The sequence below is a fragment of the Chelonoidis abingdonii genome, chromosome 26 (assembly GCF_003597395.2).
Source record: "Chelonoidis abingdonii isolate Lonesome George chromosome 26, CheloAbing_2.0, whole genome shotgun sequence".
Lineage (NCBI taxonomy): Eukaryota > Metazoa > Chordata > Testudines > Testudinidae > Chelonoidis > Chelonoidis abingdonii.
In genome coordinates, this window is record NC_133794.1 from 2,466,825 (window position 1) to 2,484,815 (window position 17,991).

A 17,991-nucleotide genomic window follows, 5' to 3' on the forward strand; every position below is an offset into this window, starting at 1 on the left:
CAAGCACCCATGGGAAAAAAAATAGGGGGTGCTCAGCATCCACCAGTCACAGTGGTTCTGCCCCGGCTGGCTGCCGATCAGCTGTTACCAGGTCCCTCGGGGTGGCCACTCATCAGCAGGAGGCTGGCGGGAGGCACTTGCGGGAGGGGACATAGAAGAGGGAGAGGCAGGCCAGTGCGTGGGGGAGTGATGACTTTGAGGGAGGGGGCGGAGTGCGACAGGAAGAGGAAGAGCAAGGGTGCAGCCTAGGGGAGGGGGCGGAACACTGACAGGAAGAGGTGCATAGATCCTGCATGCTAATCATGCATCAAAGTTGTGAAATGGGCTACAAATGCAATAAAAAATAAGGTATTCAGAAATTTAATAAATGGAGGGGGTGTCGCCAAAGACACTCTGGGGCGCCACTTGGGCTAGGGCCAGCCCTGCCACAGACTTCGGTCTCATTCCTGATGACATTCTGCATGTGGTCCAGAAATGTCCCCTTTCACTGCCCTCAAATATCTCACTTCCATGTCTTCAGCCTCCTCCCTCTTTCACCAGCACAAAATTTACTGTGAAATTAAATAAAGCTGGAAGCCACATGAATTCGTAAAGTCTTAATGTAACCTACACACCTCCTGAATGTGGTGTTCTGTCCCAGCTAGTGGCACTAAGATTACTTAGATTAATAAATCTGTACTAGAGGCTTTGGGCTTTTAGTTCATGTAGTAGAGGCTCATGCATTTAACTCCGCAGGTCCCAGGTTCGATCCTGCCTGCCAACAACCAGGGTCTGTCGATGTTATATTAACACCACCCAAAACCTCAGCCTAACTCATGAATTAGATATTTTGTTTTCTTTGTCACCTCCTAGAGTTTGGAAGGCAGCATCAGCAAAGCCGCTGACTACTTAGCCCAAAGGTACCAGGCTCTATCCAGACCTTACACTATGGCTCTTGCATCCTATGCCTTAGCGAAGGTGGGGAAACTGAACACCGAGAAGGCGCTCATGAAAGCTTCGACAGGTAAATGAGGGCATCTTATCAAGTACTGAAAAGATGTGGGCAAGTCAGGATGGGGTTCAGGGAAGAGAAGCAAAGGAGTTTGGAGAGGGATTAATTTATGAGGAATGAATAACAGGCATGGATTTGTTCCTTTTATCTAGATTTGAGATTGATTGGACTGGGTGTAAATCCAGAGTAACTCTCCTGGATTGAGTGGAGTTACTTCAGATTTACACTAATGTGTCTGAGATCTGGATGAGGCAGAGATATATGGTATTACTTGACCTCAGGAGGAATCTGAGAGCCCTGTATGTATAGCTAAACGATATAGCTAAACGAGAGAAAAGGATGGGTCAAGAGGATGTAACTGGATGAAACTGAGCAAAGGGGAATTTCAGAGGATAGAGAATAACATTACCTGCAAAGAAAATGGAGTTTGCCCCATTGTTTGGGATAGTTAAAACAGGGCAGGACAAAGCTGTTGTCTAAATATAACAACGTTATGTTGAAAGGTGCCAGGTGGGTCTTTGATCCCAAAGCAGTCACAGACCTTGCCGATGAATACAATACAGATACTACTGCAGCACAGCAACAGTGCAGCAGCTATGTCAGTATCGTCCCATATTGTAGACGCAGACTGCCCCCATGGAAGGAGTTTTCCATCTCTGGAGGCACTCCACCATCATGATCAATGGTAGCTAGCTCAACTGAAGCATTTTTCCATTGACTTGGCTGTGTCTGCACTAGGAGTTAGTTTGGCAAAGCTATAGCGCTCTGGAAGGGCGGGGCGCTGTTTCACATGGCCTGAGTGACACAGCTATGACAACCTAAGTTTTAAGTGTAGACCAGGTCCTTGTTCAAGCTAATGGTTGTGCCAGGCACTCTTTCAGACTCAGTGGAGGGAGCAATCAAGACTCTTTTTGTAGTAGACACAGCTAGAAACAATGTAGAGACTGCCTAAGGCACACAGCAGGTCAAGAGCTAAGGCATGTGGGCTGAGGGGTTTCCCTGATTGCAAACACAGGGGCTAGTATGTTGGTTTTGCACCCTGTGGGAAGAAACCAGCTGAAAGCCTGGAGAAGTGTTATGAAACAAGCAGAGAGACATTGCTTGTTGGGCCTGGAACTCACTTCAGAGGCAAACTTGGGGATTTTTCAGTAAGGAAGTTGCCTGCTTTTGGTTTTCCTTATGCTCAGGAAAGCGGGACTTTCTATGCATTTTCATAAGCAATCAGGTTTACACCAGAGAATGTACCTGAGGCCTGTGACCAACTCCTCATCCTAATTGAAACAATCCTCCAAGACCCAAAATATTGGGTATCTGCTCAGCCCGAAAGGGGCAACAGTTGGTTTGACTTACCGATCCTTCATGCAGAAAGTTGAGGAAGGAGTCAGGCGATGGTATGGTCCAGTCAGATCTGATCAGAATGAGTGGATGTCCTTGGGGAGAGTCCTTTAGCTCACCTTCTTTGCTGCTGCCTAGGGGGAAATCGCTGGGAAGAGCGAAACGCCCGCACCTTCAACATAGAGGGCACCTCGTATGCCTTGCTGGCTTTGCTGAAAATGAAGAAGTATGAGTTGGCCGGTCCCATAGTCAGATGGCTGAGAGAGCAGAACTACTACGGAGGGGGCTATGGATCTACCCAAGTGAGTATGATCCTTATAGTCCCGCGCATCCTTCCGATACTGTTTTGTGGGCAGGTCTCCCATCAGAAGGGATGGGATTCCGATCACTTGAGTCATTGTAGAAAGCCCTGGAGAATGCCCAGTAGAGAACAATCCTGCATTGCCTGGGAGATGGGCAACATGACTTATCAGGTCTTTGCCTCTGTTAACCTAAGGCAGAGACCAGCACAGGAGTATGACTGAATCTTCTCGCTAGAGGCTCCATCCCGCCAAGGTGATGGGTGTGAGCACATGCTTCTCTTTAAGACAGCGAGTTGTCCCGGGGAATGAATGGGCCTTGTCTTCCCATGGGCAGAAACTCACACGTATCTGGACTCATTCTGGCATTTGTTTGTTTTTTGGCCATTGGTCTGGAGACAGGGTACCAGGCATGTACGACTAATGGTCTGAGTCCATATGACAAAGCCATTGTTGAGTCATGACTAATCTGAATCAATTTGGGTTTAATCCATCTCTGAGTAGAACTGTAAGCTTATGTTTTTTTTGGATTCTGTTTTTAAATTGTGCTTACACGAAGCACTGGAGAGGATAAAAGCCCTAGTGACAGCTAAATAAAGATGGAGTGTCCTCAGATATCCCTCCCTTCCGTGGAGTTCGGGGGCCACTAGGAACTATAGGGTCTGTCTGTGTCCAGCAGCCTCAGTAGAGAAGCCTCTTTACATTCCTTGCTACTGAGTCTTGTCTCTTCTCTACCCAAAAGGACGCTACAGGCTCAGGTGGGAGTGGTCTATCTTTTTGGAGTTACGGACCATGTGTTCTATCCCTAACACTGTGGTGTGTGTGGTATAGATGTCTACACTCCTCCTGGGTATGGTGCTCTGTCCCCTCTAGTGGCACCGAGACCACTTAGAGAGAGAGATTATTGTGTCTGCTACAGCCTTAGCTAAGGGCCACATGGCTTTTAGCTCATGCAGGAGAGGCTCATGCATTTAGCAAGAGGCCCTGTGTTCAAGTCCCAGACAAGCCCCCATTTGTAACACCAATAGACACCGGTCGTCGGTGGGTGGGATCGAACCTGAGACCTCAGGAGCGAAATGCATGAGCCTCTTCTGCAGGAGCTAAAAGCCACATAGCCCTTAACTAAGGTTGTAGCACACTAATCTCTCACTAAGTGGTCTTAGTGCCACCAGGAGGTGTGTGGGTTACATAGACATAGACGGAGCCACTATCTTGTTGCGCTGTGTCCAGCTGACAATTGGTCCATTAATAGTTAGGGGTGATGGGAAGCTAACTGACCATGCATGATTGATTTATTGACTCTGGGTTCTATTCCTGGCTTGGCCACTGGCTTCCTGGGTGACCTAGGAAAAGTTACTTCCCTGCCCTGTGCCTCCGTTTCCCCATCTCTTAATGGAGATAAAGATATTGTACTGCTTTGTAAAGTGCTTGGAGATCTACTGATGAAACACGCTGCAAAGCAGCCAGGTAATAATATTATATAACCCTTTGCCTGCGTGACACCCAGTGGAACCCTGGTGTTTTCTTTCATTATATTTTTGGTTCCTCTTCATTAAAGAGTCTCTTTAGAAGTTGTCAGATGTTCAGCACAATAGGACAATAAGGTGTAACCCTCTTATCTCTCTCCTGGTGTTCTAGGCGACCATCATGGTGTTCCAGGCTCTCGCGCAGTACCAGATAGACGTTCCGCAGCAGAAAGACATGAATTTGGACATTTCTATTCTCCTACCACGCCGTGCTAGTCCGATAAACTACAAAATCATAAACCAGAATGCTCTGGTGGCCAGAACAGCAGAGGTATTGTGCTTCTCTGTGTGATTAGTACAGATCACTGATTATAGAGAAAGGGGATTTGATTAGAACCTCCTATCCAAACCCTTTTGGAACGGGGAGGGGAATTCATATTCCCAGCACCAGATCCAAATGAATTCACACTTTTGACTCAGATTTTTAACACCAGAAGGGACCATTATGATCATTTCGTCTGACCTCCGGCGTGACACAGGCCAGAGAACCTCCCCTACTAATTTTTGCATCAAGCCTACAGCTTCTAGCTAAGCTGTGAGGGGTCTCTTAGGTAGATATCCAGTCTTGAGTTAAAGACATGAAGTGATGGAGAATCCACCGCATCCTGTCAGGCCCTAGGTTCTAGGCAGTCAGGCCTGGTGGTTGGAGCTGGCTGTAGACTCTGTACTGGGCCAAGGGCAATGCTGAAATCAGGGTCTGGGGACAGGATGTGGGTCAGAATCCACAGACAAGCCAAATCAGGAGTGAAGTCAGAGTTCGGATGCAGGCCAACGGTCAAAGCCAGGTTGGAATCAGTTTGAGGGCCTGAGGGGCCAGGAGGTGGATGCAGGCTGGAGCGGGGCTGGAGCAAGGTCAGAGCAGGGCACAGAGGAGGCTGAAGTGGGCTGGAACAAGGCTTGGGCATGACTGGGGCAGGAACAGGAACTGGATCAAGGGCAGGCCAGAAGCCTGGGGAGTCTGTAAGGCCGGAGGAAGGTCCCTAGCCGACTAGTGCTGTTCTTCAGAGTAACTCTCAGCTCTGATGAGGACAGTGAAATACTTGTGCCTGGGGGTCAACTGGCCTGAACTCTGACCAGAGATAGTCACTGCAGGCTTCGTTGGAGGGGTGAGTCACCACAGCTGAGTGAGCAGCCCTGGGCTGGATGGGGTTTGTCTCACACGTCCCAAAGTAAATTGTTCCAGGGTTAGTGACCTGGAGTGTGTGGTTTTGAGCTGAATCCAGAAGTAGGAGGGGATGGGTTGCTATTTAGGCTTGGCTCTGGAGAAGTAATATGTCTGGAGATCAAAGAGTTACTGCCTGGGAAGTAACCTTTTTTCTCCTTCATGCTATTGTCTCTGCAGAGTCCCCCCAGCCCCTCCGGGTGAGTGACTGTCAACCTCACCAGCTTCATTCTCTTCATTAGCTTCATTTGCCCTGTCTTTAAATAATAATAATTAATAATGAAGTATGAAAGAAAATTAACCTTGGATCAACTTTATAGACCAAATGGAATGAAGAGATCACTGTGAAGGCAGAAGGAACTGGACAAGGGACTTTAACCGTAATGACGATTTATAATGCAAAGGTACCGGAGGATGAATCTCAGTGTAAGAAGTTTGACCTGAGGGTATCGGTCGAAGAAGCCCGCGGGGGTAAGTAATTGCCTGTCATTTCTCTTCTGAAGCTTGCTGTCAGTCCTCAGATCTGGACAAATTTGGCTCAGTTACACTAATTTTAATCCAGAGTAACTCCATGGACAGCAGCAGATTTACACCGATGTGTAAATCAACCACCATCTCTGCAATCACATTCTTAACTTTGGAAAGTGTTTTTGTGAAGCTTCTTCACACTCTCCCAGTTTCCAAGTCCTACAAAATTATACCCATAGGGCAGGCACTAAATAATATTTCCAGCTACTATATGTTCTAGGTTGCAACCAGTGCAGGGTCCTTCTAGATGAGGGAGCAGATGCTGCCTTCTCTCATCCTGGCACTTGTTAGCAGCAGAGTTGGAGCATTGGATGTGGATGGGAACACAGGCCGGCTACTCTGAGTATTGTCTCCCTCTAAAGCAGAGATAAGCCCATGCCAGGAAGTCTGGTTACAGACCCGAACTTCCAGCGCACACATTTCAGATAGCATGGGTGTGAAATCAGCATGGGACAGAGGTCAGGATCTTCAGCACCCAAAACACAAGCCTCTGCTGCTTGGGCTAAAGGAGCAATTTTCTTTAGCTGGGAGTAACTGATTGCTAGTTACTAGGGCTGGCCAGTAGAGGGAGACATGACCACACATTAGACCAGCATAGGCTAGAAGATCGAGGATTTTGGCACTGCTTTAACAGAAAGAGGAGCCAATTGTAAATTGTTCTTAACTTTTCCAGCTGTCCAATTTCACACACATGGGCTCTCTCTGTTTCAATCTCCTCTTTCTGATAACCAGACTATATTTCGTTTGTGCCACCCAGCTGGGAGAGGCTTTTTAGTTAATGTGCCAAGGACAGGAGGAGTTATTTATGAATTGCTGGAGGGGTGGAGAGGTTTATTGAGGGATTTTTCACACCTACTGTAGAACCTGTTTGATTACTAAGCCATGTTAGTACACCTTGAAAAAAAAAAAAGTTTATCTGGCATGAAATTTACACTGAGAAATTAATTTCTTTTGTCTTCTGCAATATTTCTAGTTAAGAAACCAGAAGGAGCGATGCGTTCAGTCTATGTTAAAATCTGCATCAGGTGAGAACAATGCCCTTTAATGATAGATGATAAACAGATGGACTGATGCAGGGGGTAGATGGAGACTCCTGGGCTATGACTTTTTCAATGGAATGGCCAAAAAAGTTATGATAAAGTAAGAGAAGCTGGTGGAACGATCACAAAATCAATGTTCAAGTGATGAATTCTGATCAAAAGGGTATTTTCTCTTCTCCTCGCTAGGTTCCTCGGTGTGGTTGATGCCACAATGTCCATCATCGATGTCTCCATGCTCACTGGCTTCTCACCGGACGTGGAAGATCTTAAGAGAGTATGTCAGTGTAATCTGAGAACAGGGAACATAATAAACAATGCAGTGGCTCAGCTGGGGCTTTCAGATGAGAAAATCCAAAGCAGCAGATGAATAGTCAGGCTCCAGGGTTAATCCTGGAGGGAGACCAGACAGCTCTAAGGATTGGTAACAGCTTTAGGAAACCGCAACCAGTTCTCTCCAGGTTGGGGATGGAATGTCACCTCCCTCAGGCAGCTTTTGGGGGCCAGTGTACAGTGGGGCCAGAATTTAAAAAAAATGGCTTCCCTTTAGATCCTGTGACCTACGTGGTGCAGAGATATTTGGTCCTGGAGAACTGTGGATACAGAAAAAGAGGCTGCACAGAAAAGCCAGGTGCCGAAGGAGTCATTGCAGTGAATTGCAGTCCTGGTGTAAAATGAGGGTGGATTATTCGGCAAACAAACCCAGGGATATTTCCAGCGTTCGTGTTATCCTCCTGCAGCTGTATAAAATCAGCCAGGATGCCAAACCAGAACTATAGTGTGCCCAGAGTTGCTGCTCGGCTTGTACTGAGTATGCTCAGTAACATCTACTGACACTGCTGCCCTCACTCTCTCTCTGCCCCCGCCCCCCACTACGTGCAGGCCTGGCACTTCGTAGCCCCGGCACCTCTGGGCCCTGGCAGTTCGTAGCCCTGGCACTTCGTAGCCCCGGCACCTCTGGGCTTGCTGCGTCAGTTATGAAAGTAAAAAAAAAAAAAAATTGCTTGAGCCCCTGCACCTCTTTCATTACACATTTCAGCACTGTGCATACATGCACTGTGGTCACTGAACCTGGGACCTTTATCATGAAAAGCACAACTGTTTCAGAGACAGTACCAGCTCCGTCAGCTATGGATAGGGTTGTCAACTTTCTAATCACACAAAACCGAACACCCTTGCCCCGCCTCTTCCCTGAGGCCCCACCCCTGTCTTGCCCCTTCTCCAACATCTGCCCCCCTGCTCACTCCATCCCCCCATATCACTCACTCTCCCTAACCCTCACTCACTCTCACCGGGCTGGGCAGGTGGTTGTAGTACGAGAGGGGATGAGGGCTCTGGCTGGGGGTGCGGGCTCCAGAGTGGGGCCCACAAATGAAGTGTTCCGGGTGCGGAAGGAGATTCTGAGCTGGGGCATGAGGTTGGGGTGCAGGGAGCGGGTTAGGGCTCTGGCTGGGGATGCAGGCTCTAGGGTGGGGCCAGCGATGAGGGTTTGGGGGTGCAGGAGTTGATCCGGGCTGGGGCTAAGGGGTTTGGAGTGTGAGAGCAGGCTTAGGACTGAGACAAAGGGTTGGGGTGCAGGAGGGGCTTCAGGGTGCGGGCTCCAGCCAGGCTGTACTTACCTCAGGTGGCTCCTGGAAGTTGTGACATGTTCCCCCGGCTCCTTGGTGGAGTGGCCAGGGGGCTCTGCTTGCTGCCCACACCTGCAGGCATGTCACCTGCAGCTCCCATTGGCCACAGTTTGTGGCCAATAGGAGCTGTGGAGCTGGTGCTCGGGGTGGGGTCAGTGCGCGGAGCCCCTGTGGCCGCTTTTGCGCCTAGGAGTCGGACATGCCGGTTGCTTCCGGGAGCTGTGCAGAGCCAGGACAGGCAGGGAGCCTGCCTTAGCCCCGTTGCGCTGCTGACCGGAGGTGCCAGGGTCCCTTTTCGATCAGGTGTTCTGCTACAAAACCAGACACCTGGCAACCCTATCTGTGGATTATATAGCAGGTTAGTATCCTACATGCAAATTGTATCATGAGAGATGTGGTCACAAGCAAGACACCACTGAGTCATGTAGTGAGATGGTGGGTTTTTTTCACCCAGCTGCAGGACTTTCATAGAAATGCTGCCTTACCCACAATGCCTCTTGCTTTTCCTTATTCACATTTAGCTTTCCCAAGGGGTCGACAGATACATTTCCAAGTTTGAAATTGACAAAGCGCCATCCGACAGAGGCAACCTCATGATCTACCTGGACAAGGTAAAGACTCGACAAGAGGCTTCTCTGATCCTGTGTTAATTTCATGGGCTCCTGCTGAGCCAGACTGCACTCCCAGATACACCCTGGCATCCCTGCAGACATCAGCAAGTTGACAAACTGCAACCCGTGGCCGAATTTGACTGACTGGCCCAGATTCAGGCTTTCCACAGGGAACAACTGAATGGGCCAGACCCTCAGCTGGTGTATATGGATGTAGGTCCATTGACTTTAATGGGAAATGCAGCATCTGACATTATGGCTGAATTTGCTTCTCCGTGTCATTCACTTCTCTAGTTCTTCTTTCCTCCATCTCCCTCACTTTCTCTTTCCCCTCTTCTTTCCCCAACATCTCGCCTTTTTTTTCATTCTCTCTTTTCCATCCAGCCATCCTTCAGCCTAAGCAATCCTGTTATTTCCCCCCCACCCAGGTTTCTCACAGAGAGGATGAATGCCTGCGGTTTAAAGCTCACCAGTATTTCGAAGTTGGTCTCATTCAGCCGGCATCCGTCACAGTCTATGACTATTACACCATAGGTAACAGATCGCAGCTCTCCTCACCATTCAAGGCACCATGGCTTCAAATTCTGCTCTGGGTCACATTGGTATCATTACCTCTTGCAGTCTTTTGCTGCAGTACTTAGGCATCATTGTCCCCCTGTAACAGAGGGGATGTGCTGAGATGTTAAGAGACTTGCCCTCAGGTAAGCCCTAGACAGCTAGAAGCACAGCTGGGAGCAGATTGCCAGTTCAGAGCTCTAAGTGCAGCTTCCGTGCACACAGTCCCCTCCCACCATTGGAAATAGAACCCAGGCATCCTGAATCCCCATGTCCTGCTCTACACTAGCTCACGCTCCCTTCCTTTTCCAGATTACTGTACCCCTTTCAGGAGTCTGATTTGTTGTGCGTACCCCAGTTTACCTCACTTAAAAACGACTTGCTTACAAAATCAGACAAAAATACAAAAGTGTCCCATCCACACTAGTACTGAGAAATTGTTGACTTCCTCATTTTTTACCATGTAATTATAAAATAAATCAATTGGAATATAAATATTGGACTTACATTTCAGTGTGAGACGTGAGCCTGTTTTCACTTATGAGCCTGGTCATTCAGTGGCTGGAAAGCAGCAGCTGCTGGCCAGGTTCCTAGCTCTCAAGGCAATGCCACCACCAGCAGCAGCTCAGACGTTAGAAGACTTGAGCTGCTGCTGGCGGGAGCACTGCCTTCAGAGCTGTGGGGCCAAAGAGCAGCAGCTGCTTGCCATGGAGTTTGTGTTGTTGGCAGTGAATGAGGACTAGTTTTTCAATCCTGCTCCCATCCCGCCCCACAAGATCTACTCCCGCTCCCGCACTGTTTGTTGAATTTTTATCCTGCTCCCACTATTATGGTAGCAGGACATGTGGGCTCCCAGTCCCGCTGCAGAGCCTGTTGTAAAACTAGGCAAATATCTAGATAAGTTAACATACCCCTGGAAGACCTGTGTGTGCCCTAGGGGTATGTGTCCCCCTGGTTGAGAGCTACTGGATTAGAACACAGGGGTTTTAGACTCATAGATTTTAAGGCCAGACAAGACCATCATAATCATTTTCCTGCCCACCTCCCAGTTCCTCTTGTTCTAACATTACCCCATGCTGGAAATATATGGTCACACTCATCACCTTAACACACCCAAACAAAGGTAGCTGACTACCTCTGACTACAGGCAATAATTATCCTACTTGCCCTCTCCCCCTGTTTTACCTCCAGAGGTGAATTTGCTGCTAGCGTGATTAAGAGGGTGTCTCCAACAAGCACCAGCCCATCATTTCAAGTTGATGGTTTCCTATAGCTAAGAAAGTCATTCCCACAGACTGCTGGTTCCTTTCCCAGGGTCACCCAGTGGGACTTCCGCTTGAGTAAGGGCTTCAGGGTTGTCTCCCAGGTGCTGTAAACTGTGGTTGTTGTTCTGCGGGACGGGGAATGATCCGTGTCTCTGATCTTTCTCTAGATGACCGGTGCACCAAGTTCTACCACCCGTCTAAGCAGGGCGGGCTCTTCAATAAGATCTGTCATGGGGAAGTCTGCCGGTGTGCAGAAGGTAAGGAGAGTCCTGTCTCTGTTTACATCTCGGGTGGGGGCTCCCCTGTCAGCTTTACCAGCAAACGTGCAGTCCCAGGGCCCCCCAGCATCAACCCCCTCCATCGCCGATCAGGGCCCTCCTTCCCTGTGGGCTTTGGGTGATTCTCACATGAGATACAGGCTCACAGCAGCCACAGGAGGATGGTCTCTGAGTCTGTCCCCCAGCCTGGAGCTCTGATTCTTGGCCGGCTCTGTCCCTGCTACACACCACAACATACAGGAATGGTGGGACCAGGGTCTGGGTGAGGGCATCCTCTGTGGAAATATGTGGGGGATGCACCCCCGCATAAACTCATGCACGCCTGAGGAGGGGAGGCAAGAGAGGACCCAGAGACTGAAGGGTCTGGGATTGGGCCAGGGAGCAGAACCCAGAGGGGCTGGAATGGGCCTTGGAGGAGGTAGGAGCCCCTGGGACCCACCTTTCCAGCCTGAAGCCCCTCACCCCTGCAGAGTCTCAATATCTTCCTTCACTCCCTCTCCTATTCCTCCTCCCCTGCATTCACAGAGGGTTTCCACTCTCCCGGACCACCTACCCTCACCCGTGGTCCCTCCCTCCCTTCTCCAGTGGCAACCACACCTACCAATCGCAGGAGAGCTGGTAGCAGGACTTAGAAGCAGAATTTCTTTAGCCAGCCAGGTGACCCGGAGGGAGCGGGTATTGGAGATGTCAGTTCCTCCTCTCTGTCCATCAGGGCCTTGGTGACTGGGTCAAGTCAGCTGATCCATGGAGTGGGGCTGCACACATTGAAGCAGGGCAGTCTGGGATGCAGGAGTTGCTGTGTTTCCAGCCATTCCAACGGGGATGCTCCCACCTAGTTCTGAAACTTCATTGGAAACATACCAGCTGCTTCAATGGTTGGAATCCAGCCTGGAGGTGGGGGGTGGTGACATGAAGTCTGGCACTTCTTTAAAATATCTGGGTTCTCTCATTCCAGGATGCCTAAATGTGGTACCCCTCAGCCCTCCTGCTGTCAGTTTCAGCACAGAGGCCAAGTATTGAATGAGCCATGGAGGCTCCGCTCCACTCCCCCCTGACTCTTAGGAAGAGATCCTCTAGAAAAGGGTGGAGACCCACTGGTGGGGCCATTGTGCAGTGGGGAACTTGCTGTAGCCCTCCTGTCTGCCAGGCATACAGAGAGGTGTTCAGTCTCCGGATCTGTCCTTCCCATCACCTTTGATTCCCCATCTGCAGCTCCACTAAGTCCTGTGACCAGGCTCCTCCTGGCGCTGACCCAGGCAGAGATCCATCAGTGCAGAGAGGGAAGTTAGCTGGGATTGCCAGGCCTATTTATGGTCCTTGGTTATTTCATATATCCAGGCAGAGTTCCTCCGGGCAACATCTACTGATCCCTTTGCAGAGCTGTCTGAGTCTGTCTGCTCAGGATCGCCTCATTTGGACCCTGCAACCTACCCCTCCCTCTCTTGTTTCTTCTTTTACGTGCCCCATAACCCAGACACTGATTTTTATTTTTCCTGGTGGGTGCTTCACCCCCACTCCGCCTCTTCCCCCGAGACCCCACCCTCACTCAGCCACTTCCTGTCCCTGCTCTGCCCCGTCCCCCGAGGCCCCAGCCACCTGCTCTTCACCGAATGCCTCCTGCCAGCCGCCAAACAGCTGTGGCTGGTAGGTGCTGAGCATGCCATATTTTTTTTCCATGGGTGCTTGAGCCCCAGAGCACCCACGGCGTCGGCGCCTACACCCCATAACATGACGGGTGGTTGGCTTCATGGTCACTCCCTTGTCGGAGAAGGTGGGCCTGTCACTGTGTGGGTTAGCGCGGCTCACCCAGGATTCAAATAGGTGGGCACCTGTGGGTCACTAATAACAGAGCTGAAACTATGGTCTCCATTGGTGATTCTCTACCCATCTTCCTTCCCCATAGAAAGCTGCTTTATGCAGCAGAAAATAGAGGGTCCCATCAACCTGAACAAGCGAATGGAGGAAGCCTGTCAACCTGGAGTGGATTATGGTAAATCTGTGATTTGGATCTGCTGAGTCTTTTTCCATGAGGAGAGCGCAGAGACAGGGTTCGGAATTCGATTTGGATTATAAAGTTTACCTTTGAGCCTGGTTCAGGGGTCAGGTGTGGATCTGCTGGGGCAGAAACCTGATGAGATTTTGGGGCCTTAAACTCCCAGAAATGAACAAGATCAGATGACTGTTTAAGATTCAGTCTAGCCCTAAGTATTTATCTGCCCCTCATTTCCCTAGTATCTGAACACTTCACAATCTTTACTGTGTTTATCCTCACAACCTCCTGTGAGGCAGGGCAGTGCTATTATCCCCAAGGTACAAAAGGGGAAACTGAGGCATGGAGCAACTAAGTGACTTGCCCAAGGTCACGCAGCAAGTCTGTGGTGGAGCAGGGAAATGAACCCCGGTTTCCAGCTATTGCCCTCACCATGCACCATCTTTCTCACAGCCAGTTTGGGGAGTCAGTTACACAGTGAATTCTCTACAGAAAAATACTGCAGACCTTCAACTGATGTGTTGTATGTTTTCCTTTTATTTAAGTGTATAAAACCAGGCTTGTTAGAAGTGAAGAATTGGGCGGTTCTGACTACTACACCATGAAAATTTTGGAAATCATTAAAGCAGGTAAGAGCTCCCCTTCTACAATCAGGGTGCAATTTCTTTGAATGGCCTTTGGGATAAACATCAGCATAAGAACTATTTCTCTTAGCCAGAGGAAGTGCTAAAGCAAGGCTAATCTAGACTCATGCTCCAGGGCATTAACTTATCACTACAAGGGGACAAGAAAGAATTTGCTCAACCCACCTAGGCAGCCATGCCACGAAGTGACAGACAAAGTAACGGGGGAACCTCTCACTGTGTTCAACCTGGCACAATTGACCAGTCTCATTAAGGGGTTTTTCAACCTTCCTCTGAAGCAATTGGCATTGGCCATTGTGGGAGTCAAGATCTCAGACTTGGTGGCCCTTTGGCCCAAGCTGCTATGGAGAGGTGGAGTCTCTCCCTCAATGCTGACTTTTACAAATCAATATAAAGGCAAAGGAAGCAGGGATCTAACTGAGCTCAAAGCAGCTTCACTCACTGGGAGCTGATACGACTGTTCTAATTATTTGTATTACCTGAGATTAGGGGCCCCTTGTGCTAAGCACTGGACATACCCAGATACAACTCCTGCCTTGATGAGGTTACAATCTAAATCCACACTGGGTGGATTTATTGAGTCACAGGGAGATCGAGTGACTTGTGCAAGGTCACACCAGGAGTCTGTGGCAGAAACAAGAGCTGAGGCCTGAACTCTTCAGGCCCAGCCTGGTGCCGCAACCACAAGACGGTCCTTCCTGTCTCTAATGACTGCTGGAGCGTCAGTGATTGGTTATCATAGCAGTCACACTGGGGCTGAATTTCTACTGAAACCTCAAGAGAACACCTACAAGTCTCCTCTTCTCTGTTCCTTTCGTCTTCATCTGTCTCCACCCCGTATTATCGCCTCCTCACTCTGGTCTTATGTGTGGCATCTTTTTTCATCCTGTCCCCCCTTCCCAGGGACTGATGAAAATCCACAAGGAAAAACCCGCCAATTCATCAGCCACATAAAATGCAGGGATTCTCTGAGGCTGGAGCTTAACAAAGACTACTTGATCTGGGGACTCAACACCGACTTGTGGCCCAGGAAAGCTGAGTAAGTAGCCTCCTGTGGTTACCCTGTGTTAGTTTCAAGCAGACACGCCCTTAACTAATTACGTTATCAATTTTAGGTACCTATCAGGCCCCCATTACTGTACTGAGAACCTGACAATATCGAATGTATTTATTCTCACTACGGGAGGCACGGCAGTGTTAATACCCTCATTTAACAGATGGGTAAACTGAGGCACAGACAGCCTACGGTCCAGGTCATCAAAGGTATTGAGGCACCTATATTCCACTGACTGGCCTTAGGTGACCTCTCCAAAGTACCAAAAGGAAGTTTCTGGAATTGAATCCAGGTTCGCCTCGTAGTCTAACCCTGGACCACCATTCCTCACAGGGGCTACCCAACTATTTCATCAGCGCAAATCACACTGACAGTGCAATTTCATGGTCCCTGCATCCAGCCACAGTTGTTCTTAAATCACTTAAGTTTTTAAATTGGGTGGAAATATAATTAATTAGGGTATAAACTGCACCTAAAAATGAGCTTCAGCAACAAAGACGCAGCTCACAGAAGCTGAACGTTCCATCCTCATGCTGTATATGGAGCATTGCATGCTGGGATCTGTAGTCTCTCTGGACCTATGAAAGGGGAGGCAACCCACTGTTTCTCTGCAAGTCAGATGTGGCCTTTAGGCATAGGTGGAGTGTGAGCTGCCTGTTTGGGGAGGCTAGACCTCAGCCCTGCCCGTCCTCTGCCCCTCATAGAATCATAGAGTATCAGGGTTGGAAGGGACCTCAGGAGGTCATCCAGTCCAATCCACTGCTCAAAGCAGGACCAATCCCAAAACAGATTTTTGCCCCAGATCCCTAAATGGCCACCTCAAGGATTAAATTCACAACCTTGAGTTTTGCAGGCCAATGCTCAAACCACCGAGCTATCCCTCCCTCCTGCTGGAGCCCCAAGCCTGTCACTGTGGCTGCCAGCCTCCCTGCCCCAGCCCCAGGCCACTCTGGCCGGCCAACCTGAGTGCCCCCAGCGCTGAAGCCTTGGGTGCCGCAGCCCCAGCATCCTCAGCCCTGGAGCACCCGGTGCTGCAGCCCCAGTGCCCCCTGCCCAGGAGTGTCGTGTGCTGCGGCCCCAGCGCCACAAGCCCCGGAGCACCAGGAAGCCCCAATGCTGGGAGGCCCCAGGACCGGAGGAACCCAACCGCCTCAAGTCCCGAGCTGCAGGCCAGCCTGTGCTAGCCCTAGCCCTAGCCCCAAGCCCCTTGGAGAAGAGGAGCAGCCTGCATGGGCTGTGACCAGGGGGACGCAGCGGGAAGCAGGAAGGAGCTCAGGGCAGAGCATAAGTGTGGCCACGCCTGGCTGTTTGAGGACACTCAGCCTCCCCAGGCCTGCCATACCCACTGCCCATGCCCTTAAGCAAACCCGGCTGCCCTTAAGGAACTGAGCAAACAAGTTGGACAAATTTTGTGCTTCATTGCTCACCTTCCTGCCTGTCTGTCCCAGGCTATCCTACATCATTGGCAAGGACACCTGGATCGAGAAGTGGCCCAACGAGGACGAATGCCAGGAGGCGGATTTCCAGAAACTCTGCCAGGAATTCCTTGAGTTCTCTGAAGCCATGACCATGTTTGGCTGCCCAACCTAAACTTGGACCCAGCTTTCCCAGCAGCTCCAATGGGACAGTTTGAGCTGAGATGGAGCATAACACTCAAGTGGAGACATCTTCACTCAGAGTCCTAATGCTGCTGACACTTGCCACTAGCCCTGTCCTCTTTGGGGTTTTGCTCTCTTTTCTTCTTATTGTTTCTATATATATAAAAAAGGCTGATTTCTTACCCTTGCCTGCTGTCTGACTTTTTACCAATCTTTACATGGTCTGCAATATAGCTTTATAAGTAACCAGCTACTAGGATCATGGATGCATGAGAAACACCTTAAATTAGATTAGGATGGACAAGCATGAATGGGTGGCTAGATACGAATGGATGGATATTTGGGTGCAAATCTTCTATACCTAAGCGTGCCTAGAGTGACCACACAACCCGTTTTGGCCGAGACAGTCCCGTTTCTCAGCCCTGTCCCGGCTGGCACCATGGAGGTCAACAGACCCTCTCCACCAAAATCCACAGCGCCACCAGATGCCCCTGCCGAACAGAATTCTGAGGAGGCGGAAATAATCTTAGATCAGGAGGCAGCTTCTGCTACCTCTAACTCCTTCTTGCCAGAGGAGAATGTTATGCCCCTCCACCCACTGCTGGGGATGATCGCAGGAACTTCCATGGTCTCTTCAAACGAATTGCTGACATGCTCCAGATCACCTTAGAGGATGTCTCTCCTGGACATACTCCACACGTCCATGCCCAGATTGCTTTCCTGATTAACTCTACACTCATGGAACCTGTCAAGAACATATGGCTGATCCCTGCTACCATCCATGCTTTAGCCCACAGGTTGAGAACTACTGTGTTAAAGGCTCATTAGAGCAGTGGTTCCCCAAACTGTGGGATAACCCCTCCTAGGAGTGTGTGGAGGAACATTCGATGGGGAGAGGCGCATGGCAGGGAGCACCACCCAGCCCCACCCACCACCCGGGTCCGAAAGGGAGCACGACCCAGTCCCACACTGCTCCAACATCTGTTCTGCCCCCATTTGCAGCTCCACTCAGTAGTGGGTGTTCCTTGCAGTCAGCACTGACCCCACTGTCCCAGCATGGTGCTAGGAAGCAGGGGAGGTGACTCAGTAGCAGGTGTTCTCCTCGAGGGGGCGCTGTGCTGCTAAGGATGTCAAGCTTGAGCAAGAAGGCCGAAATCTACAGATACTGTGCCACTGTGACAAGAGTCCGGATGTTTACTCCAGTGTCCACTTTGGTACTATTTTATCTCCCTCACTTCCCCCTGCAGTTCCTTTTGCATACGGAATTCATTTTCACTTTCTGTCCTAAACAGCTGTTTTTACAGTCGATAAAAAGCTGCCAGCTTCCTTCCCAGAGGTATCCACAGGGATTTATCTGATGTTTGTCCCCTATATGTTCCTGTCCCTTTTAGTCAAAGCAAGAGTACAGTCCTTTCACATCTGATTCAACCCCTGTTTCCTAGTCAGCTAATACAGTGGGAGGGGATGAAGGGCTCTGATCTCTTATTGAG

The 17,991-nt window shown here is 49.8% G+C and overlaps 1 protein-coding gene across 1 annotated transcript in view; it reads left to right on the plus strand.

The window, feature by feature from the left end:
* The window catches only part of LOC116826481 (complement C3-like), a 56,920-nt gene extending 40,237 nt beyond the window's left edge, over positions 1-16,683 (plus strand). The window contains exons 28-40 of the mRNA XM_032783234.2: positions 853-1,003; positions 2,465-2,628; positions 4,264-4,422; positions 5,634-5,784; positions 6,815-6,866; positions 7,068-7,155; positions 9,028-9,117; positions 9,546-9,651; positions 11,105-11,194; positions 13,119-13,205; positions 13,751-13,834; positions 14,753-14,888; positions 16,352-16,683. Coding sequence (XP_032639125.1) covers positions 853-1,003; positions 2,465-2,628; positions 4,264-4,422; positions 5,634-5,784; positions 6,815-6,866; positions 7,068-7,155; positions 9,028-9,117; positions 9,546-9,651; positions 11,105-11,194; positions 13,119-13,205; positions 13,751-13,834; positions 14,753-14,888; positions 16,352-16,493 — 1,500 coding nt within the window. The 3' untranslated portion in view covers positions 16,494-16,683. The remainder of the gene's footprint in view (positions 1-852; positions 1,004-2,464; positions 2,629-4,263; positions 4,423-5,633; positions 5,785-6,814; positions 6,867-7,067; positions 7,156-9,027; positions 9,118-9,545; positions 9,652-11,104; positions 11,195-13,118; positions 13,206-13,750; positions 13,835-14,752; positions 14,889-16,351) is intronic.
* The last annotated feature ends 1,308 nt before the right edge of the window (positions 16,684-17,991 follow it).